Source organism: Anguilla rostrata, chromosome 18 (genome assembly GCF_018555375.3).
Source record: "Anguilla rostrata isolate EN2019 chromosome 18, ASM1855537v3, whole genome shotgun sequence".
In the NCBI taxonomy this organism is placed as follows: Eukaryota; Metazoa; Chordata; class Actinopteri; order Anguilliformes; family Anguillidae; genus Anguilla; species Anguilla rostrata.
This window is the reverse complement of record NC_057950.1, coordinates 9,186,516-9,211,624: the sequence shown is the minus strand read 5'-3', so window position 1 is coordinate 9,211,624 and position 25,109 is coordinate 9,186,516. Positions and strand designations below refer to the sequence as shown.

The 25,109-nt window shown below is 44.6% G+C and overlaps 1 protein-coding gene across 3 annotated transcripts in view; it reads right to left on the bottom strand.

Annotated features, from left to right (window-relative positions):
- LOC135244567 (1-phosphatidylinositol 4,5-bisphosphate phosphodiesterase epsilon-1-like) overlaps positions 1 to 25,109 on the bottom strand; it is a 45,380-nt gene that overhangs the window by 10,316 nt on the left and 9,955 nt on the right. For 2 of the 3 annotated variants that reach the window (XM_064316980.1, XM_064316979.1), the window contains exons 3-20: positions 15,341 to 15,611; positions 13,915 to 14,243; positions 11,126 to 11,271; positions 10,272 to 10,518; positions 9,381 to 9,589; positions 7,203 to 7,884; positions 6,699 to 6,833; positions 6,242 to 6,359; positions 5,736 to 5,916; positions 4,926 to 5,036; positions 4,238 to 4,374; positions 3,651 to 3,889; positions 2,857 to 2,918; positions 2,437 to 2,602; positions 1,995 to 2,102; positions 1,540 to 1,656; positions 1,206 to 1,364; positions 610 to 718 (exon numbers count right to left, since the gene is read on the bottom strand). In XM_064316980.1, coding sequence (XP_064173050.1) covers positions 610 to 718; positions 1,206 to 1,364; positions 1,540 to 1,656; positions 1,995 to 2,102; positions 2,437 to 2,602; positions 2,857 to 2,918; positions 3,651 to 3,889; positions 4,238 to 4,374; positions 4,926 to 5,036; positions 5,736 to 5,916; positions 6,242 to 6,359; positions 6,699 to 6,833; positions 7,203 to 7,884; positions 9,381 to 9,589; positions 10,272 to 10,518; positions 11,126 to 11,271; positions 13,915 to 14,243; positions 15,341 to 15,611 — 3,526 coding nt within the window. Of the gene's footprint in view, positions 1 to 609; positions 719 to 1,205; positions 1,365 to 1,539; positions 1,657 to 1,994; positions 2,103 to 2,436; positions 2,603 to 2,856; positions 2,919 to 3,650; positions 3,890 to 4,237; positions 4,375 to 4,925; positions 5,037 to 5,735; positions 5,917 to 6,241; positions 6,360 to 6,698; positions 6,864 to 7,202; positions 7,885 to 9,380; positions 9,590 to 10,271; positions 10,519 to 11,125; positions 11,272 to 13,914; positions 14,244 to 15,340; positions 15,612 to 25,109 lie in introns of all 3 variants that reach the window. The other variant, XM_064316978.1, reaches the window with a different exon arrangement.

Here is a 25,109-nt window from a genome sequence, read left to right as displayed (position 1 = left end):
ACAGTCTACCCATTCTTTTGATCTATGTAATTAACATATCTAACATTACCTTTGGATGAACTGAATCTTTAGTATATATGTAGTGCCAAAGTGTATTTCATAGTTTGTTAGCATGCCGCAACCTCTTTTTAAACACATGCTGTGGTCTCTTGGCTTTCCGGTCAAAAACCGGAAAAAGTCCTTCTAATGCACTTTTAACAGACATATCATGTAACATGACATATATATCAATCATTGCTTCTGCAGCAAATCTTCATTGACCTTAGTGGCTGAAACTCTTTTGTAGAGGCTGTGACTTAAAAATGGAGTGAGAGAAGACATGATATGTTCAAATCGAGTGGAGCCATCAGACAAATCCAAAGAAAACAGATAATTCCCCAAATACTTAGACAGGAACGTCCATGGGTGCTTACCAAAACCAGATGATGTTGCCCCAGTAACCTAACAACCGATTTCAAACATTCTTTTGCAACAACACAGCTATCAAAATTTGTGCAGGATTGCAATGCTGTTATCTGATGGAGAAACTTGAATTTCCACCTTTTACATCAGTGCACCTTTACCTCAGAGCTCACTGCTCAGTCACGAGAGGGCATCAAAGGTACTCACCGTCAGACAGCGATTCGTAGTCGTAATCGTACTCATCTTCCTCCTCCTCCTCTTCCTCGTGCTGCTGACCGTTGCTAGCCTGAGCGTGCATGTGGGCTAGCTGGTGAGCCTGTGAGGGATGGAAACAGATGCGGTGAGTGGGGCCGGTGGCCTGACGCTCAAACTGTCCACAGCCTCCTGCTACGGCTGGAGAGCCTCTCCAGCTACGGCATGACTGTACATTCTATCCAGCTACGGCATGAGTGTGCATTCTCCACACCTTTAACTGTGAATTCTCCCGAGCTACAGTATGACCGGAGAATCTCCCAAACTACAAGATGACTGGAGAATCTCCCTGGCTACAGTATGACTGTAAAATCCCCCGGATACAATATGACTGTAGAATCTCCCTGGCTACAGTATGACTGTAAAATCCCCCGGATACAATATGACTGTAGAATCTCCCTGGCTACAGTATGACTGTAAAATCTCCCCAGCTGGAGCATGGATTGGCAATGTTTAAAAGTAACTTGGTCAGCCTATTTTACTGGGCTCCTTTCTTCACACTAAGGGCTGACGTTATGGTGAATGAAACGCATTCTGCCAAAGATCCTGGCCTTCTGTTTGAGGATGTCCACGGGAGCCTGGTGTGCTTTCAGCTTCTTATTCTTCAGCAGGATCTTCCCCTTCAGCTGCAGCGGGGACGGAAGCAGCGGCTCGTCCGAGAAATCGCTCTCAAACAGGAACTTGGTCACCAGCTTTTCCCCAAAAACCGCCTCCAATATGAAAGGAAAAAAAAAAATAGCCACCGTGTAAAATTGGGACATCACTGCAAAAAGCTCTTAGAGGGAAACACATTGCAGATAAACACAACTGGATTATTAAAAGGCAACTTCTTTTACTTTGGGGAAAATAATCCTTGCAAAAGGATCTTGAGCTAGAATGAGTCACCCTGAAGATTTCTGCCATCTTGCGTTGCTGAGGCAACGAACAGTGGTTTTCGATGGAAAGGATGACAGGCATTTGGGACGTGACAAAAGCAGAACGGTTCACAGCCTCCACCACATCCTGAGAGAAAGCGCAGATAACATTTTAGGTTTTAGGTCCCATGTTATGTGAGATTAACAGTGCAGTACAGTACAGAAGCCTCAGTGTGCAACAGTGAACATACAGGCTCCTTCATCAGCACAGACAGTAACAAAATGGCAAGAGTTGATTCGGAGTGTGTTCAAAATAAACGGCAGTAACTGAGTTACTATAGGAAGAATCACATCTGAGCAAGTTTCAGTGAAAATGGGGCTCCCACAGGAATCATTGCTAGGACCTCCTTACTCATCCCAATGGTCTCTATAAAATTTTGGTAAATTTGCAGATAACATAAAACTTGGATACATGTTTTTGTTAACCTTGAAGGGGATCCTGGTGGTAAGGGTGTGGCCATGGTAAATGATGGGCATCCCATCGTCACCATCCCAGGAGTCCAGCTCCACACTTCTACAGCCCTGGAGCAGCACCTGTCTCAGGGAGACAAACAGCACAGACCTACTGTATCAATGCCTACTAACATCTGAACACAGACCTACTGTATCGACGTCTACTAACATCTGAACTCAAACCAAAAAAAAAGCAGAGCAACTATGAATGCCAATAAATCAACTCCAACTCTCCAATCCCAAATTTATTCCATAAAACTAACTCCTAAACAAGTCTCTAGAATGCACACTAACAAAGTTCTAGCCGCTGCATTCTCCTTGTGCAGACAGCATCCATGTTAAAAATTCTGGCTGAGAAGCACCTGCTTGTGGAGGGTATCTATGCTGAATATTTTGATCAAAAAGCCAGTCTCACCTGACTGTAGAGCTCCACGGAGGACTCCCCTTTGAGCTGGTGGGCTGTGAGGTAGGTGTTGTGGGAAGACTGAATGTAGTAGTAAGATAAAGGGTACTGCAGGTCCTCCAGGTTCACCTGGGATTCCTCCATTTTTGAAGCAAAGTTATCCTTGTCCATCATAAACCTGTAGAAAAGGAAGCGGGCGTGGTTCAGATCAAGCCAGTTCAGATTCTCAGATGAAAATGATGTGGAACACTGTCCACCAAATTGTTTTAGGGGGTTCATTCACTAAAGAGCAATCAATGTATCAGTGGTTAAATGAATGTAATATGTAATAATGAATGTATATAATATTAGTGTGTCTTGCATGCATTAGTTATGTTTGTTGGCATTCATTTTATTCATAAGTGACAGGAAAATGGAACATCACACACTCACCTGGCAAACCCCTCAAATGACATCCAACCCATCTGTCGCATACTGGCACATGGCTCAAATTTCTGAGTAAAAAAAAAATTAAATGTAGCTCATTGTTATAAAATGCAGCATACAAACATTCCCATTACTATGCTCTACATCAGCGGTTCCCAACCCTGTTCCTGGATATTTACCGTCCGGTAGGTTTTCATTTCAATCCTAATTTGTACACCTGATTCTACTAATTAGCAGCTCAACGAGATCTCTAGCTGTTGAATGAATGTGTTTTCTTTGGGTTGGAGTGAAAACCTACAGGATGGTAGATCTCCTGGAACTGGGTTTGGAACCACTGCTCTACATATTCTACTAGAATACTTCATAAGGCTACTGCATTACTGACATAAGAATGGGGGTATAACAGAATGAGCAGTAACATACGGCCAAGACACGGTCAAAAATGATAAACAACTTGATTTTATTTATTTGCATTCATGCTCTGTACCCCACTGTTATCCTAGTTTCACTAATAATGCACATGTATGACGTTTATGCATTCATTGTATTTATTTATATAGTTGTTCTACCTAATAACCCTTAGGTATTGCAATAGGTGATCTGACTTTTCGTGATGGCCAAGGCAGCTTAATATCATGCTTGTGTTGCAATACTTTCAGCGTTATTTATGCATGTTCGTGCTCAGAATCCAATTGAAGTGAACTGAACTCAAACTGAATTGTAACTGGAATTGAATTCAAATCAGAATTAAACGGTAACGGAATCATCGTTTCCAGTGAAGGGCGTTGAAGCTCCCGCACCTGGATGATGCTCAGGATCTCGTCGTAGGTGTGGTGCTCCCCCTGGCAGTTGACCAGGAAGTCGTTGAGCTGGGGGATGGCCATGCCCAGCAGCCCCAGAGAGGAGCTCTCCACGCCGGTGCCGTTGGTCACGATGCTGGCGGCCGCGATGGCGTCGGAGATCTGCTTCTGGTTGTCCGAAATCAGCTGCTGGGTCCGGATGGAGAGGCCCAGGTCTGAGCCATTACGCATCAGGAGGTCTGGTGAGAAAAAAAAAAATGAATACATAAGAAATACTGGCTACTGGCTTCCTGAAAAATGACACAGCACCTGCCCAAGTACCCAAAAACTGTCAACTGATCAAACACCGGCAAACTTACCCAGCACCAGCCCAATGACCCAACAAGAGTCCACTGATCAAACACCTGCAAACTAACCCAATACCTGGAAAGTGATCCAGCACTTGCACAGTTAGCAATATTAGTTTCTCTCCTGGGGAAATCCATCCCTGCAGTGCAATGTTTGAGTACTGTACTGGTGACTTAGCGAGATTTAATATCTCCAAATGACACACTGAAAGAAAGGGCTAGAGAGGGACAGGGCCACACCCAGATCAGGCTGCAGGCCCATCACTCGGTCATCGATCCTGAGCTTGGTGTAGAGAGGGGCGGGGTCCTGGGCAGACGGACAGTAGGGGACAGCAAAGCCATCAAACAGCTCCTTCAGGTCCTTCCGACTTCGTACGCTACAGGATTCAACAGAGAGCATTTAACTGAGGAGAAGGCTACGCTTCACATTGAAGCCATGTACATTTGCAGAGTAGAATGAGGGTTGGGAAGGAGCTACAGCCGTGCCACTGTTAACCCTTTAAAGAGAAGGTTTTTTGGAATGTTTTTTTCAAAATCCTAAGTCAGCGTTCTGGAATGCCATTGCTTTCAATTACCAGAAGTGACTGTGACATCAGCATTAGTGTGCATTGAAGAACATTCTAATCATATATTTGTGATCTTACACCTTAAAGGGTTAATACTATATTGAGGCTGAAAATGAGAGTGCAGAGAGACACTGCTACACATCAGAAGAATTACGCTGGAAGCCACAAGCTAAAGGAGTATGACAATGTGCAGTGTTTTAACAGCACTGGCAGCATGGGTCTAAATGTTGATCCCACATGGTTTACCTACACTGTTAATTCTGCCCTAGACTCGCATCACTTGTTTTGGATGTATTGATAAAAGGTATATCCTACAGTTTTTTTAAATTTTTTTTTTTTTTTTTTTAAATCCAGAAAATTACCTGAAGGATTTGAAAAGCTCCACAAATTCGGTAAAGGTCATGGGGGTGTCGGAGACCATGAGGTTCTGAAAGCTCTTGAGGCAGCCCTTTCCTCGGCTAAAGCAGGCCCGGCTGCTCCAGGACACGGGGGGATAACGGTACAACACAACAGCATGATAACACTGTTGCCATAACACAGCCAAGACATGTTGATATCACTGCCACCAAGATACAGACAAGAGTTAATGCAATACATTGATATCGCTATCCGTAAGATATAAATAGCAGCTAACACAACAAACTGGTGTTACTGTTGCTAAGATACTATACAGCCAAAACATGCAGATAAAATGTACAATACATTCATCCATTATTTCCAGTGGTACAGTTCCCTCCTTTATGGGGCTCAAGTTCTTTTGCTACAAACAGTCCATATGGGTTTGAACAGCTAATGACAGTACCTGTCAACTGCAATAACCACAGCTTATATTTTAATGTGCACAGTCTATTGCACATTTAATTTATATCATCAGCAATCAAAATACACTTGATAATGATGATGTGCTCGTTACTCTGCATTTCTTGAATTTGCCAGCATGCATTAAACAGTTGGTTTTCCAGTTCTCACATACAAGGGATTACACATCTTCGAACAACTGGAAGCACGAACGAGTGCTAAACTGTATGGCAATTTTTTTGAATGCTTTTGGAAACATACATTTCACCGGCTGTTGAATTTTGCACGATGAAGACATGAGCTGTGCACTAATGCAACAAGGTTTTTTTCCCCCTCACAGTTGCACAACCGCAGACTCGGGTGCGATGACTCACCCCGCCTGGCCCTTGGTAGCAGAAGGGAGGATGGGAGAGGAGTGCAGCGGTGCAGGAGGAGGTGAAAGGGGAGAGGAGTGCGCCTGGGTGGGGACAGAGGAGGTGGGAGGAGAGAAGGGGACGCTGGAGGGCGAGGCTTTACTGGAGGACGGGGAAAACGGTCCAGAGGAACTGCTATCATCTACAGAGAAAGATCAGAGAGCGCAACTCATCATCTTGTAGTTTTTGTGTTTATATTTTATTACTGTATTTTTATAAATGCAATTAATATTGAAGATATTTAAAGATGTTTAATTCGTATCATTAAAATACACAAGGCAGGTTACTAGCCGTCTGGCCAAGACAGCCAAACACTCACTGGGGAAACAACATTTCTGGACAACACTGGGAATGGCCGGGAAATCGCAAGTGCTAGTCATTCCTATTACGGAAAGTAAAATATTTACTAGAACTTTTGGCATTCTGCGAGAGTCCGCAGGATGTGTGAGAGAGGAGCGCTGACCTACCGAGCTGGTCCTGATCCAGGCTGTCCGAGGGGTCGGAGCCACGCCTTCCCGCCGCTTCCCGGCTGCTCTTCGTCTTCCGCGAGCCCGCCTCATCGTCGGTGGCGTCCCCGCTGTCGGCCTGCACGAGCCACAAGAACAGCCCGAGTTTCACGGGCGTTACCATGTCAACACGGGACGAACGCAAACAAGTTGCTCCCAGCAGGACAGGAACAGAACCTGCTCCTCACCCTTACTGTCATTTCAGGAACAGAACCTGCTCCTCACCCTTACAGGGAGGAAATGAACAGAAACTGCTCCTCACCCTTACAGGGAGGAAATGAACAGAAACTGCTCCTCACCCTTACAGGAAGGAAATGAACAGAAACTGCTCCTCATCCATACCATCCAAACCTCTTCTTGCCATCAGTACAGAAAGAGAAACCTTACTAGAAGTACAGGAGGAAGCGCCTCTCCTCACCCTTATCATCTTCTTCTTCCTGTTAGCGGCCAGTGCGCCGCTCTTCTGAGCGTTCGCGCTCCCCGTGTTCCAGCGCCTTCCGCCAAACAGCTCAATGGCCTGGGCCAGGGTCGGCCCCTCGTACCGGCCATCCTCCTGCAAGCAACACCGCACAGAACCATGACACTGCACAGGGCCGTGGATTAGAACTGGCCCTGCAGGAACACACGCTGGCGCCATAGCAACATAATGCGTGAAATCCAAAGAACAGAGTGGAATATAAATCTGATGGGAACGAGCACGCTAAACGCTAACAAACATAAGTGAAAGCAGACATGCTGACTCGCCAAATATGAATTCGGTTCATCTTAATTACATATGTGAAAACACTCATTCTGAATTACTACATGCAAATGCAACAAATCTACAGGAGTCAGTAAATTAATGAGTTGATCTAAATTATTGCACGCGAATGCAGATGATGATGATGATGCGGCCGTGCGGACGCCGTAATTCCGGGTTTACCTGATAGAGGCTGACGTACTGTCTCCTCAGCCACTGGAGCCTCTGGTCGGGGAACCTCTTCATTCTCCGGACGGCGGAGACCAGGTCGGCCAGGCCGTCGTGCAGCATGCGGGCGGTGAGGCGGGGCGCCACGAAGTGCAGGAGCTTGTTGTCGGTGGTGTGCAGGCCGTAGAGCAGCGTGACGGCGCTCTCCTCCCGGCCCAGGGCGCCGAGCTTGTTCTGCTGGCACGCCGCGCCCACGTCCGCGCCGGGGTGGCCCAGGAACACCGCCTTGGCCACGGAGAGGTCCAGAAACCCGTCCGTCAGGCCGTTCAGCACGGCCTGCCCGAACGACTGCGGCCGGCAGTACGTGAACTCGGGGCTGCCGCCCGGGGCCCCGTTCTTGGCCCTGCCGGCGGAGGGGCAGCCGCTGGGGAGCCGGGCCCAGGAGAGGGAGCAGTTGTCCGGCTGCAGGCGGAGGAGGCAGCGGGCCGTCAGGCGGGAGTCCTGGTCGTAGTGGATGACCGTCGCCCCCTGCAGGAGGAACTGGTGGACGTGGGCTCGGATGGAGAGCACGTACCAGGGGATCAGCTCCGTCCCGTGCGCAAAGGCCTTCTGCCACTCCTCCAGCCCCTGGAGCTCCGCCTCCCCGGACAGCTCCGGCTGGTCCCCCTCCGGATCCCACAGGTCCCCCACAGACAATCTGGACACCAGAAAGGAAAGTCGTCCCTGTGAGGCAAGAACATACTGGCCCCATGGACTGTCCGACTCCACTGTTCTTTTGTCTCACCTTTCACCGATGAATTCAAACAGGTGTTAAGAGATTTCTCACACAAATTCTATGTAAGAACAAAAAAAAAAAAAATTCCTAAAAACTGTGGCAATTATTTTTGAAGAAGCACAGAGATACGAATGACAGTTACTGGTTGGCCAGGTAAACCAGAAGCAGCGTACACATTCAAGCACTTGTTACTGTTTCTGCAGTTATTTCAAACATTTGAAATGAATTTAATAAATTGTTCCGCCCCCAAGTTTTTAGTGATTTAACTACTTTTGTGGTGACTACTCTGTGACTTTAGCCACTATTTTCCATCACAAACATGCAGCCAGCAACAACCAATTTAGGTGTGTGGCCTTAAGCCAATCATTGACTTAAATTAAATACTTAAGCAGCGAAACGCACAAAAACAGCAACTAGCCATCACTTGAGATCCCTGACATGCAAACATAAGCATATTGCCCAAGACCCAAGCAGCAGCTTCATGAAAATATTTGTCTACTCTGAGTCAACACGCTTTTCCCCAGCATGTTTGTTTTCAAAGCACTGAACAAACTGCTTTTCCCCTCTTAAGAAAAACGAGTGCGGCATAACTGGTCACTATCAAGCACTGAAGCAAAATGTCGGAAATGGCTAAAGTCAAAATATCCAATTTGGCTCTTCCAGCTCACTCATGTCGTTAGAAATGTAGCCCAATTCTCACAGCTGTGCATAAGTTCAGCGCATTAGAAGAGACTGTGCACCATATGGAAAGTTAATTCAGTACAACTTTGCCTTTTAAGTACACAAAAGACAGATGTGTTCAGAGACCTGCCCCCCCCCCCATATGAAATTTAATGAGAAATATGGAATTATAAACTTTTACTGATCTGTCAGCCCCGTCAGTATCATGATAACAATATTTAAGACAGAACTGAATGATTGGAGTCTTGTGTTTTCCTCTGAACTACAGTATAGTGACTGCAAATATTTTAGGAATAATCCATTCTCTACCATGGCTGGAAGCGGAAACTTTGTACCTGAGTGTATGTACCTTTGTACATCATTTTCAGGCAGGGCTCTACATTTTGTTTGTCGGGACCTATTATGTACTACGTGGGCCACACAAATTAGAACTTATATAAGGTGAGGGTCAACATTTTAAATAATGATTTTTGGCAGGAGTCCCCAATTATGAAGACTTAGCTGAGTATTTGCTAGGTGTATAGCAGTGGTTCTCAACCCTGTTCCTGGAGATCTACCAACCTCTAATTTAAGGTTGAAACGCAAATTTGACTCACCTGATTCTACCAATCAGCAGCTCAACGAGATATCTAGCTGTTCAAGGGTTGGAGTGAAAACCTAAGGGACGATACATCTTCAAGAAAAGGGTTGGGCAGCCCTGCTGTATAGAATCTTTGGTAGCTCCAAAATGGACTTACTGGTTCCTGTATTTTTCTTTGAAGGAGTTCCTGTGAACAGCGGACCCTTCGCCGATGCCGTCCTCGGCCTCCTCGCTCTCCAGGCTGCGGTTGCAGCTGCGTATGATCTGCAGGATGTTGCTGACCGTGGCCTCCTTCTCCGCACTCCTCAGACCTCCACGCCCTGCCCTCTGCACGAAGCCATCCTGGCCTCTGTAGTCTGTCAAAAACTGAGGAGGAAACCAGCTTCAGTTAACCCACGGGTCTCCGCAGGAGCCTTGCAGGCGACGACTCCTGTCTTGTGGCGAGGACAATGAAAATGGCGACAACTCGGCTATGACACAGCTCAACTGTAGAAACCAGAGAGGAGCTCCACCAATCACAGAATAGATTGCTTACTAATGGAACAGCGATTTGTAGATACTTTCTGACTACTCCCAGGCTAATACGAACAGCGAACAAGAAGAAACGGCCAGAAAGCATCCTCCAGTCATCGGTATAGTATGAGCGATTGTTACCAACACAGACCATGGAACACATTAAGAGAATACATTAGAATGAGAAGCAAATATATGGAATAGATTTCATCCGGAATTGGAATGGAAGTTAATTTTTAATGGATTCATAACATTATTGCAGCCTATTCTGAAATACACTACTCTCGTTACATTAAAAAGGTGCTTATTTTCCTCAATTCCGTTGTATTCTTTAGCAATGTGCTTGCTTGCCCAATTTGTCCATTTTTGAATATTCCAGGTATTTTATCAATGGAAAGTATGGCTTGTTTTGGTTTAATGCTCATCAGTGACAATAAATAGGTAGACACTGGTAAGGCTGAGATGGCGAGTGTGTAATTCCGTGGTTCTAGTGCAGAAGAACCCCAGAGACGGACGGCCTCACGCCCCCCAGTACCTCGATGGAGTCCGCACGGGGGTGCAGGCCGATGAGGCAGGCGGCTCCGTCCAGGGCGTCGCTGAGCTCCTTGAGGAGGACGCCGCAGAAGGGCACCACCCTGCAGCCGGGGATGTGGAGGGCGCGGGTCAGCGCCCGCTTGTACTCGGACGTGTGCTCGTGCTGCGCCATGGCGTCCTTCAGGCCGCGCATGGCCTCGATGTCCGACTGGTCCATGAACTGCCACATCTTCAGCACCTTGCGGGACCTGGGGCAGGGCAAGCGCCACACCCCCACAGTGATTACGCTCTGCTGCCAACACAATCAACCAAACTACTGTCCCATCTCCCTACTCAATACAGCGCTTTTCCAAACAAGGAACCAGACCCGGACGGCATCCTCCCCATCTCTACCTCTGCTGCTCTTGCTAGTATTCTTGTATTAGTATTCAATTTGACAAGGATTTCAAAGAGCAGTATTCATTACATCCCTTCCTTGATGTAAAAATAATTTTGAATGGAGGCAAATTTGCCTTCCTGTCAACTGGTTGGGAAAGGTTTAATATACCAGGCCTGATTTACTGCATTACATTTTGATGGACCTATATAATGACATGGGAAATAATTAAGAAAACAAATCTATTTTCATGATTTTGTTTTGTGCATTACAATTAGTGCTAAATTAGCAAGATTTTCCACAGTAGTTAGCTAACCTCTAAATGTTTGCAAGTGAGGATGTGTACCCTGATTTACCCGTTTTATCTCTCTTGCATGTGTCACCTTGTTCCCAACCTGAGATCATCATGCACCCTGTTCCCTACCCGAGGTCATCACATGCACCCTGTTCCCTACCTGAGGTCACCTGAGGTTCCCTACCTGAGTCCTGCTAACAGCTCCATCACAGCGTTGTAGTTGGCCATGTTCCAGCAGCACTTCGCAGCATGGACCAGGTGGGAGAAGACTTCCCTCTTCTCCTCCATTGAGCCTGCAGTCAGGATTAGCCAGGTAACCCAGGAGCTCACCTGCAAAGAGAGCACAGAACCAGGACTAACAGTGTTATTGCCTACACTGGCTACCATCATACCAATTACCCAAGATTGGTATGATGGCTTGGTTGAAAGGTCAACCAAGACGTCAAAATAAAATAGTCAAAGTTCTGCTGCTGTGTTTCTATTCATCACAGAAAAACTATTCATGAATCCCTTGACAAGATTATTCAGTATTTTTCTGTTAATATGATTTTATACCATCCAGGCCTTAATTACGCTATAAACAGAAATCAGAGCTGTAGATTAGAGTGAGCAAAGCTTTGGTCAGCGTTGCGTCAGTAAGATTAGAAAAAATTTCACTCCAATTACTTTCCCTGTTTCCATGACATGACTTCCCTTCCAAAGCATACTGCAGAGTAACATTGAGCCTGATTGCATAAGTCACTTTGGGAAAACATTCCCACGAGCATCAAACAAATTCAACATGACATTAATGTAAAGGGAAATCTGACGTAAAAGTGCATTTATTTTGCACGTCCATTACTATAAGTATGTCGGAGCACTATGCAAACACGTTTAGTCCAAATATACTTTCATTTTGCAACATTTCCCCTGAAAACTCTGAATGGCTATTATCTGCCCACATAGGGAGCGTCTCAGTTCTACCCAAAAGCACCTCCATATGTCATCACCACAAAATACACAATGTGCTTTAGACAGACAGATATTAAGAAACGTGAATGACGCAAGGACCAGCCGATGACCTTTCAGATCCCAACCACCAATCACCAACTACCACAGTCCTGCAGTCACTATAGCATCTATAGTGACTGCAGGACTACTATAGCATCCTCGTAGTGAGTTATATCCGCTCCATTAACCTTAAAGCCCTGTTCATTAAAGTGCGTTTCCTTCTTGCACTCCAGTAGCAGTCTTAGTAAGATGCCACACTGAGCACACAGACAGACTGGAGGATGAGTGCATGAAGGCAGCCTTTTGCATCCTGGGGCAAAGTCCGGTCCCCTGGAGTGTCTTTCAGATCGGTGTACTCTCAAATAGCATGTTTCACTATCAACATTTGTGTTCCTCTCAACACATTTCATGTCAAAATGACTACTTTTGTGTGACTAATATACAATTTACATGTTGAAAGTACAACAAAATGTGTTGTCTCTATCTAGACACGAAGGTGTGTCAAAATGACACATTGAGTGCTGTTTTTAAACATCTGTTTTGAGAGCGTGGGGAACAGATAAGAGTAACGAAGCAATAAAAGCTTCATGAAAAGGTGCGGGATAACTATTAACGTTCCCAAAAGTTTCAGCGTCCAATGGCAGCGAGGCTGAGCTGACGGACGGCCGAAAGATAAGAAACAGCGACCAGCGGGCCGCCCCCCCGAAGAAGAGCGCGAGCTCGTCTGAACTCCTCCGAATTAACGAAGAATGCCGGAGTGATGGGACGGTACGTGCCTGGAAATACGACCGCGGATTCCAAATTAGGAAAGAAACGAGGGAAAAGGGGGGCGAAAGGTTTTCCAAAACAAACAGACTTAATCTGCGCGGTTTGACATAATGCATTTATGCGATCCTATCTGCGGAATGGTCGCCAGAAGAGTTACGCGACTTTCGCGAGGCCAATAAAAACCACGTTGCCTAGTAGGAGCCAAAAATATTGCGCAGGAACACAAGCCTGAAGGCCGGCGGACATTAACAGAGCACACACGCAAGCATTATCAAACCAACATTATTACCTTCAGTGACGCTATGCCAGAACAATTCCACAGCATAGGAACTGCATTCACATAAAACTGAACAGAGCATACATTACGCATTTAAAGGAGAACTGCTTAAGGATGTTCTAAATTCTTATGTTCTTACTCGGGAGAAACCATACCGGGTGGATGTTACATTTTACAAATGTAGCAGGACTTTAATTGAAGCTCAGAATTAAGTTTCACAAACTCGGTTATGAGATGTGGAATTACATCCAACTAACATTTTAAAGTAAAATATCAGACACAGACAATCGTTTCATCACTACTCAGTAAGGTGATATGGAATGAGAATCATGATATATCACAATTAGTGACACGGTTAGGAGGTGCTTTTGGGCACAAGGTGAGTTCCTTATCACTTTCACAAAATGGATGCACCCACAGACATCATAATAGACTCAGAAATAATAAATAAAGGCATTTTAAAGAAAAAAACGTTAACAGGTTGAATGCTTTTCTTGTGTTATCTTTCAGTTAAAAGGAACAATTCATGAACAGCTTTAGAACATTGTCCAGTTTTTGAATTTGAATAGCTGCTCGTACAGAGGCATTCAATAACCACATGCACTTACAGGAACATTTCATAAAAGTGACTGTTACAGGAAGTGTCAAATACATACGACACATCCTTTGGTCAAATTCTAGACTAGATGATAACCATCAAGGGATGTCACCAGGAAGCTTGCAATGCGAAATGCCTGGAATGCTCTTCCATAACTTTGACAAAACTTTGTTTAGAAAAGTAAATATGCTCTAGGTCAGTTTGAGGAACACTGGAATTTTCAGTCATCTTAAATGTTATTTCACAACCGAAAGACAACCTATCCGGAATGTTCCGCAAAGTCCTTGAAACACTGCGCGTTAGCGGAGGAGGCGTTCGAGCGGTCAGAAACGGGTCTCACCTCGTTGAAACGCGTGACCAGGTCCCCCACGGGGTTGCCGCGGCGGCGGTCGCCGCGCGCGGACTCGGACGCGGCCGCGGCGGACAGCGAGGCCTGCAGGCGGGGGCGGTGCCCGGGGGCCTCGGGCACGTCCAGATCCAGGGTGAGGAAGCGGAGGTAGTCCAGCGGGAGGACCCGGCGGTACAGCTGCTGCTCCTGCTCCGTCAGGATGCAGGCGATCTCCTCGGGAAACTGCACCAGGTGCCGCAGCGCCGCCAGCTCCTCGCCCACGCTCGTCCCGCCGGCCGCCGGCGCGCCCGGACCCGCCATGGCGGTACGCGGCTGCCGTTCTGGGGAGGGGAGAGACGGGCCGAGCCCCCGTTAGCCGTGAAAACCCCTGCCTCTGACACAGAGAGACGAACATTTGCAAAAGCTGTTCTCTCGAGTATCGAAACCACTTCTGCCAGGTGCGTTGAGAGCCAGAGCTAGTGGGTCCACAGCTAATAAATAAAAAAAAGAAAAAAAAAAAAAAGTTTTTGTTTCATTAAAAAGTGGGGCCCGGAGAAATATTCTTTCAGGGGGATCCAGGATTGTCAATATGTCAATGTATTATCCGAGTTCCATCTGTACGGATATTGACTACATGTATCAATAGTATAGTATTATCCCAGAGCCAGCTGGACTGTTATGGCAGTGTGGGGAGCAAAGAAAAGTTCAGAAATAACATACATACTTTATAGAGCCTGTGCATAATTATTCCTGATTACACATAGCAATCTTTTAAGCAAAAGATTTCATCAGAATTTAATTCTCATTGGATTGAGCCAATGAGAATGCTGTTTTTCTGTGCATGGATTCACACAGCACTGGTGCAACCTAAAGAGAAATGAGAAAGGCCTTTAGGAACAGAAGAGTAATAAATCGATGTTTCAAAAGCCAAATGCTACCCTCAAGGGATCATGGGTAACTGAATGCAAGTGCAGGGGTCCAAAGTGTCAGACAGTGTTTCTCTGTTATTAGTGATGTATAAATAAAAGAGCTATGGGATTAAGGCACGGTACCGAATGAAGGGGGGGGGGGGGGGTCAGGACAAGAGAGACAGAACCCACTCACCGCAGGCGATATTAAAGATCTCTTCTCACGGTGGTCGCCACGGGAACGGGGCAAGACATGTGGGAAAATGGCATCCCGAGCCCTCTCGGGACTAAATTAAAAACTGAAATGGAAACATACTACAGGCCCTCCTTCATCTGATTTGGCCCAAACAAAGCGGAGCGCATCTGCTGGACCGTACCAAGTCAGAGGGGCAGACAGAGACGGCGCCCCCCCCCGGGTACTCCGCTAGGTAAACGCGAAGATCGCCACGGCAGATTTAGAGAGCGGGCGGGGTCCTGTTACCGGGTCGCGGTTCGAACGGCAGCGGATATGGGTGTGGTGGCGCCCCCACCTCTGAGAAGCGCCCTGCCTTTGGGCACGACGGAGATGCTGGGGAGGACGCTGCAGGCCCCGATGGACACCGTGGCCTCCAGGAGCACCCCTGTGACGTGGGCCGAAAAGGCGGTCCCGTGCAGGGTGGCGCGGTAGCTACGTGTCCCGGGGCAGGGCCATGGCCGGGCGGGGTCGCCGCGTCGCACCGACGAGGCCAGGATCTTCCAGGAGGGGTGGAGAAGATTCCCCGGTCCGGACGCTCCCTCCCACACGCTCGGCACGGAGAAGACCTGCGGCCACGAGAGAGACCCCGTCAGCGAGCGTAACAATGAGTCACATCCCACACTGACTACAGTACAGGGGCAGTCACATCCCATACTGACTACAATACAGGAGCAGTCACATCCTACACTGACCACAGTACAGGGGCAGTCACATCCTACACTGACTACAATACAGGAGCAGTCACATCCTACACTGACTACCATACAGGGGCAGTCACATCCCACACTGACTACCATACAGGGGCAGTCACATCCCACACTGACTACCATACAGGGGCAGTCACATCCCACACTGACTACCATACAGGGGCAGTCACATCCCACACTGACTACCATACAGGGGCAGTCACATCCCACACTGACTACCATACAGGGGCAGTCACATCCCACACTGACTACCATACAGAGGCAGTCACATCCCACACTGACTACAATACAGGAGCAGTCACATCCCACACTGACTACAATACAGGAGCAGTCACATCCCACACTGACTGCTACAGTCACATCGTACTCATCAGCTCTATAGATACACAATATAGATCTAAGTGGAAAAAACAGTTTCAAATGCCGTCCAATAAACTGCATCAGTTTAAACTGATGAACCCTCGCAAAGCAGGCCCCCGTCAGACAGAATCGTCTTTGAAACCCCCTCCCACCCACACCCCCACACCATATGGCGCCCTTCTTTCTGCCCTAGGAGGGACTGAGCCTGGCCTTTTTGCCGTGGGAGTGGGAGGACTGATGAGCTAAAGCGCACGCCAGCGGTCACATCCTCCAGGAAGCGGGAGACAGCTCCTGCAGGGAGGCCTTTCAGAGGTGGAGAGAGAAAAGCGCATTTTCATGAGCCTCGCATGGTGTGTCACCCGAGAAGACTTTTTTTTCCAAACACGTTGAAACGGACATAGATACGACACAGGACAATGCTATGACATAGGACTTGACAATTCTACAATTCAAGCGTTCAACTAGTATTAGCGATTTTTCTTCTTTTTTTTTTTTTTTTTTTAAACTTTTCTTATCAGCGCACTCTTGGCCATTACCCAAGAGCAGTGTTTATCTTGAAATTCTCTTGATTGCCTGAAATATTTAGCTTGTATTACGAAATAATACAAGCTAAATGGTATGACTTGTGTGGCGGGGCAGAGGGGGGAGATGCCTTGTTCATTTAGGCCACTTGAACAGTCAGTCTCCCGCACTTTTGCCTGCACGCGATACTGCAGACCCTGAAAGGCACAACGTGTTCCGCTGGACTTGTCTCGCTTCCAAACAACCTCAAATCCTGGGTGGTGATTAATTAGAATACTGCATGAACCGGGTAATTGCATGTAACTAACAATGGCTGACAAATGTTATGTTCCCAAGGAGACCTCGGGTTAGCATGGAAAGACTGACTCATTCAGAGAATGTGGCTTCAGGAAGCCTGCTCTGGTTGGAACGTGGACGACCATTCAAGTCTGTAATTCAGAGGGTGCACATTTGGTACTCCTCAAGCAATTAATTTCACACTGCTTCTAAACGCCACGCACCACCGCTCTCTTAAATTTGATTAAAGCACCAACATTAAAATACTAACCCTAAATCTTATCACCAAGTTTCTTTGAAATTGTTTAGAGTGCCCTAACCAAGTGCAATACACACGACATGTAATTAGTAATTAAGCATGTATTAATGTGGATAAACAGCAAGAGCGGCAGAACACACCTCAAAGGAAACCAGGTGAAGAGCTTATCAACACAAGCCATCAATTCTGCAATTCAAGCAAGCTATTTATAGTCTGTAATAAGATAAATGAATGAGAGGACCACATAGCATGTGTAAGGCATTTTCTAACATTCAAACTATGCCTTTGAACAGGCACTCCGAGAAGATTTGTGCTTTATACTGGTGTTGTAGATCAGGGATTCAAAACCTTCATCATAAGGCCCCACAGTATTACCACCCTGCAGCTGTACTGAATTTGTGAATGAAATGGCTAACTTCACCCAACACGTACCATCACTTGCTGCAGTGTAATGACAATTTACACGTTTAAATCAAAGTAGTATGGTGTTACAGCTATATATACACAACATGTTGCTAAATATTACAGTATAACTGGGCAGTAATGTCATAACATTACCAAACAAATTTAATTAAACTGTAAATTAGACAAAGTTTATTTGAAAGTCTCCAAATATGTAATGTTTGCAGTATGGGGATATCAAACAATCTTCCCATCTATTTTTTCTATGTTGCTGAGCAGACATTAAGAAAAGAACGAGCTACAGTAGATGAGCTTCATGGGTGCAGAGTTTTTTTTTTGCCCAAGCAGATAACAGTTTTTGAACATTCCCAGAATGTTATGAAAGTTAGGGAAAACTTTCCCAGTTTCACTCCACTGAGTCTTCCAAGCAGAAAGACGGAGCAGTTTTTTTTTTTTATTTAAAATTTTTTTTTTTTTTTAAACAAGCAAATCAATGTTTTTTCATCCTACACATAAGCACCACTGAAATCCACCCATCTTGACCCAATAGGTCTCTGGGGATTACACAACAGACCTAGGCATCATTACAGCCGATCTCTGGGTATGACTGGGTTCAGAGCAGTAGCCATACCCCTGCTACCCCCCCCAGTAAATCTGGGATAACCCCCCATTGTCGCGCCCATGCGTACTGCTGCCTGGGTCAGGGAAGGAATTTCTGCGGTGGTATGCGCTCCACCCACATAAAATCACATCAATAAGCTGCTTATGCCAGGTGCAATGGGAATGCACCTTTTGCACCCGGCAGCACCAGTTTTAAACAAGCTGAAGGTGTGACAAGAATGTGGTGTACTGCCTAATAAATTTAAATGAAGAAAATTCAAAATCCCTTGTATATCAAGTGTTCAATTAACTTCCAAGCATCTTTACCAATCTTTGTTAATGTAGCACATATCTGCTTCTTCTTTAACAAGCTACTCTCATGTGTGATTGCCTAATAACAGTGTATAAAAATAACTTTCAAATGTTTCTGCTGCAGTATTACAGTTTATTAATCTTAAGATTATTATTGGTGTTGTTACAGGTGCTAGGCTCTGCATGCTAGTCTCAAAGTTCTGCATCTCAAGTAAAACAGTTTTTCCAAAAGTGCATGAATGTCTGTGGTAAACATCCAGCTACACTGAGACCACATCCTCCATTCCCCTGACTGTGAAGGACACATATTTCCCTTATTGGCCTTATTAATGGTACTCTTTCCATACTGTGGACAATGGTAAATAATTAAGAAGACATAATCATCCATTAGAGGTCCCAGGTCCTGACCCACACCAGCAACCCTCCTCTCAACCCTACCCCTAGCCTTACCCCAACTCACACTCACACTCCTCAGCTAGCAACCACTGGCACCATTCCGTTCCTTTAAAGGAGAGAAAATGAATGCATTTATTTAGTCCAGCCCAACCTGAACACGTTTCAGACAGCTCAGACCTGCCCTCCAATCTACAAAGTCAATGTTATGAAACAGCATAAATACAACACGATAGCAAGGATGTCATTTATTTCTTAAAAATATCAAACATCCCTTTTTGGAGAACCGAACGCTTTGTATACCCAAGAAGACCTTGGAATAAAACACGCTTCAAACCAGCTGATCCTTTTTCCCCCCTCAGCTGGTGCACCTCTGCCAGCAAGCAGGTCCTTTCAGAGACATAACAATAAACCTTTTATTTATTTTTTTTGCGCACACGCTACCACTTTGGTTTCATACCAAAAAGGCTCAAACGCAGAGGCTCGGTCACATACTTAGGCCAGACCGAAAAAACAATGCAGTTCTGTTTTCTTTGCATAATTCCAACTCCAGGCTCATTAAAGACAGACGTGCTCTGAGCAGTGAGGTATGTACATTTCCCTGTATGTAAAAGCACGCCTCGCTCCTGTAAAATATGGCCTTTGTAAACTGCGCTCAGAAGGCCAGTGGTCCTCGCAGGCGTCCTTTTGTAAAAAATTTTGCTCGGTTCATCTATAACTGCAAAGCGATGCGTCCCGCAGGCTGTGCAGTCTGGAGTGTTTCAGGCCTGCCTAAATATTTTGTCTCCAAGCCTTCTGCATCCTCGAACCCCCCGACCAAGCTGGCCAGGGCTTATCCAATATCAATTAAAATTGTTTAGACAGCCTGATACCTGGAAGTCTCTCCCGCTAAACTGCTTAATCTAAGTAAAGACAGGAATGCAAAATGGTGTCCACAGAAATCACGAGGGGGAAATGAACCAATGCAAGGAACTGAAGGTCAACATCCATTGTTCACCCATGAAAATAAAATGACTCATGTAATGTGTGCCGCGTTCTTTTGGCAAACGGGCCAACATGTTTTCCCACCCAGCAGGAATGTGCTGAAAGCGATGAAGAATGGCTCCAATTAACCAATTTCTCCTGCCGACCAGCGTTGCAGTTAAAAACAGTCACACCTTTGACCAGGTAATTTAAATTTGTTGCTTTAGAAATTAGAATCATGGTACACAGCGTCAGGGCCAGTGGCAGCGGCACGCTGTATCACTATGAGCCCCCTCATTGTTAGCAATTGTACAGTATCTGTGACGTGAATATTCGTGTAGCGAATAGTTGTAGCGTTACTGCGGATGGAAACGGAATTGACAGTACACAAGCTGCAGGCATGCGTCAGCTTGGACAAACGCAGCAATCCAAAGAATGTTATCAAAAGTGTTGAAGCATTGTTACATTAAGTGTTGTAACATGAATATTTGAACATTTGTTAAGTTATAGGCTAGGGAAAAACTGATTAATGAACTGTTTTTATTAAAAGATTAGGCCAGAATGTCTGTGAATTTATATTTAGCCTATTGCTATTTTGTGCTGCAATGAAAACAATGATAATGATTACACTTGGGTTTTTGATTTGCAATGCTATGCTGGTCTTATTTTCACCTGGAAATAGTGTGTGTTTTTCGAAGGGTCATTCTATAACCTTTGTTAAACAAACTGAGGACAGGATGTCTCTACACTCCATTAATGCATATAATGTTATTACTTCTTTAACAGAATATTGTCCCATTTAAAATAAATTAAAGTGACAATCCCAATCTTAAATAATTTGGCCCACTCACTATTACCTTGGCCCACCCACAAATTAGGTTCAGGATTGCACTGAATTTCAATGTTGCGCAGTTCCTTCCTTTTATCGACATGCCTGCTATTCATTTTCTCTGTTATCTATCCATTCTGAGGCCACGCTACACATTTTCTTTATAGTGCCACATCTCTGCATCGATGAGGTATAATCAATGTGATATTAATGTTACATATTACTCCTACTAAAGGGAATAAATAATATTCATACATAAAGAGGAGGGTGTTGTTCAAGAGAAAGGATCATTACTCCTGGTTTTTAATTCAGTTGAGTGCCCATTCTTTTCAGTGAGCTTTGTTTTTGTATTCATTAAACCTCAGAAAATAGCAGAAATTACCCACTGACCACCAAACCCACCGTCATATCAGCGACGAGAATCACTATAATTACTTTTCTAGCTTTCTATAAAGGTTTCAGATGTTTTTTCCACTGACCTGTTGACTTATGGACTGACAAACGGACACACACAGGCTATCAACTGTGTGTCAACACTGCACCCCCTGAAGGTAGCAAAGAGAACAGAAACCACAACAAACAATTTAACAAACTACAACAACCACAAGAAATAAGCAACCCATCAAAAAACAACAATAAAACTACAACTAGCAACCAGCAAAGCACAGTATCCTATAGTGCAATTACAACAAACAACAAATCACACTCATGACAAACAATCACTACAACAGATCAAATAAATTTTTATCCCATCAGTTCAGTTATAAAACGCAACTAATTTGGCAACTAAAAACACTCAGTCAGAATGTTTGCCTTCAAGGCAATACGGTACATTTAAGGTCACAAACACAAACACGACTACTCTTGCTCACACTCACACTCATCAGCACAATGCTCACAGGCACAAAAAAGGAAAATGTTTTGGCCTGATGTGATGGTAACAGAGCTTTAATATGCCTGCCTAGTACACTCGGTCTCTTCTGACAGCACTGCTGATTTAATGACATTCTGAATTAAATTCTCATTTCCTTTGTGATCCTGTTTTTGTATCTGAATTTTATCCAAAAGCCTACTAAGCAGCTGTAATAATATAACAAGTAATTTACCAGAAAATCCCATTGAAAATCCTCCACTATATTACTGTTATTGTGCTCAACTAAGATGAAACAAAAAAACTGTTACAATATACATTTGACAAATATCTACACGTTCAATGACCCAACTTTTCTTTTACCATATACACTACATGGCCAAAATTATGTGGACACCTGACATCCAACATCTCATACAAAATTATGAGCATTAATATGGAGTTGGTCCACCCTTTGCAGCTATAACAACCTCCACTCTTCGGGGAAGGCTTTATACTAGATGACAAAGCATTTCTGCAGGGATTTGCTTCCACTCAGCCAGAAGAGCATTAGTGAGGCCGGGCACTGATTGGGCGATTAGGTCTGGCTTGCAGTTGGTTTTCCAATTGATTCCAAAGGTGTTGGAAGGGATAGAGGTCAGGGTTCTTGTGCATGCCAGTCAAGTTCTTCCACACCATTCTCAACAAAACCTTTTCTATATGGACCTTGCTGTGCGCCTGGGGGGCACTGTCATGCTGAAACAAACAGCTGGGGAAACAAATTCTTCTAGAATGAGATTGTACATTGCAGCATTAAGATTTACCTTCACTGGAGCCAAGGGGCCTAGTCCAAACCATGAAAAACAGCCACAGACCAAGGGGTGTCCAGATACCTTTGGTCATATAGTGTATAACACAAATTATATTTACATTTGCAGCCGTTTACATTCTATGAATATACAATAATGATTGGTTTCTTCCTATAAAAATAAAAGGCCGAGTACTTCTTCAAAACATTTAGAAGTGCAGGATCACCTGTATATATTAAAGATGCCTAGGATGGTTCCTTGAGTAATAAAAACCCAGGGTAAGTAATTGGTTAGGACAAAGAATTTGTCTACAGTTTAAAGGCCACCTACACACTGCACACTTTTGAAAAGTCTTTCTCTGGTGCTTATTTCAAATCAAGAAATTATATTCATAAAAAGTTGCAAATATACAAATTAATTTTTTTTTTACACATACATTTGATTTGAATTATAGATGATTGATGTTAATCCAATTTAGGAGTTTTCAATTATAAGTTTAAGCAGCTCATTTTTAAAAACAAGTTTAGAATCTTACCTTTCCAGACTTACCTTTGACCCCCAAATAACGCCAATTTTAGCCGTAACCGCTCACTAGCAAGACTGCGGTATTAGCATTTGCAGATGCATTTCACATTGATTAAATACTGGCCTTATGTGCGGTCTTATTTTCACAAATGCTTAATAACCATTAACAAACCAGGAGAAACTGCTGATCAATCTGTTCTTTGGGCTAACGTATAAAAATGAAATGAGAAAAATATCTCCGATGCATGCTAAGCTATTAGAATGAACCACAAAAAAAAAAAAAAAAAAAAAAAAAAAAAAAAAAATCCTTCACGCATACATTTACGATTCAAGACAAAATTACACCTACTGTACACTGCATGTGTTTAACAGAAAGGGCCCCGGACTTGCTGCAGACACGAAACTGAGACCAAGCGCTGTACAGGACTTTCCAAACACAGCTTTCCAGACAACGCAAGGTTTATACTATAAAAACACAACATGACCCATTCGGGCAGACAGAGTCAAAAGCACAGGAGTGTTCTCACGGTAGCAAAGCGCTCACTTGCGTGGGGAACGCACGGCAGTGAATCTAGCCTCCAAAAAGGCCAGGTGTGTCAGGAGCAGCAGGCCACGTGTGTCAGGAGGAGGAGGAGCAGGAGCTTGCCGCTCGCTGCTCACACAGAAAGAGTGGCTGAAGAACAGAGGCATCTGCGGAAATATCTCTCCCTACATGGAGGAAAGCAGTGCAGAGAAGACCGCTCCTCCCCCCGGAACGTCCCGGGACAGACCGCCTGGTGCGATTCAGGGAGGTCTGCTCTGTGCCAGGTCCCTGCCCCCCCCCCCCTCCCCACTACAGTTTTTTGTGTGTTCGATGCACACAGGTGAGTGCATTCTGCATACACATAATTGGCTGTAAGCCTTTTGGACTTGAAAAGATATTGTATTTTGTACTGAGGGTGAAAGACTAGGATAATTTCGGCAGGTGTCAGTCGGATTAAAATGCCACAAGCGTAACAAAAACATGAAGAGAGGGGTGATACTTAAATCTTACGGGCCACCACCACACCGGTGCTTGTGTACCCCAAATGCAAAGCTTCCGCTGAGAGCGATCTTTCCCTCTCCTTCCCGTGTGCAAAATGCACACCGCTCCACCCAACAGGCATTTCCAAATACCAGGGCACCGCCAGCCACTAGCTCCACCCGTCTGTTCTCATAGAGACACAGTACAGTACAGTACAGATATACTTCAGAAGAACTTCCACCAACACCCATCTAAAACTATTCTAAATTCGGTTTCATATACTTAAGAAAAGACACTAACAAATCATGCATGCGCCATATGGTACACAGCATCAATAATATTCTAGCTTGTTTACATTCTTGAATTCAAGTTTGAGAATTGATAAAAATGAAGAAAATATAAAGGCAATTTCAGCGTTTGCCTGTAAAACCACACAAGACAGTATCAGCAAGTGTGTGAAACAGTTTGTATCAAACACTCAAACTTGCCCAACCAGACAAATGAACTAACGGTCTTTTTAATTTTTTAGAATAATCTCTGGGAGCCCATAAGCACAGGAGTATACACTGTAAACACTACTCTTTCATGGGTACAAGATTATTATTTTTTTAATGATGCAATGGGCAAAACATTTTCCACAATCTATTTTTAGAGCGAAGTATGAATACATAGTAAGTACACATGAATAAACAACATGCAGGTTCTCAAAAGTATGAACAGACATTATTTCTTATTCTATCTCTGGTAGGATGCCGACCTATACTGTACATTGTCAGTGTATTTATGCATATGGACACTAGATCAAAGGGCCAAGAATAAGTGTGTGACTGGCTGCATTTGGCCCTTGGGCCACCAGTTGAATGACCTAACATTAACAACATTACATAACAGCTATACCATCCACACTCGTTTTACCAAAGCCATTAATCATAGTCTCTAAAGCACAATCATGCACACACAAGCATGAATACATGACATATGTAAATTTAGGTTCTCTTTTAAATTTCTTTTCATATGTCATGTAAATGGCAGATAGAGTTCATGTATATTGTATAATACAGTCATAATACACAATTTTGTTATGCGTTTAGTCTGACACTAAAATAAGACACTAATAACCATTTGTAGTTTCAAACAAATTTTCCCCTCAGAGACAGCTGGTCTCAGATGCTGAGATTGGACCCACAGAATTCTGACAGGATTGGGGCCACTGGGGGTGAGACTGGGCACATCCATTCATAACATTACATTAAT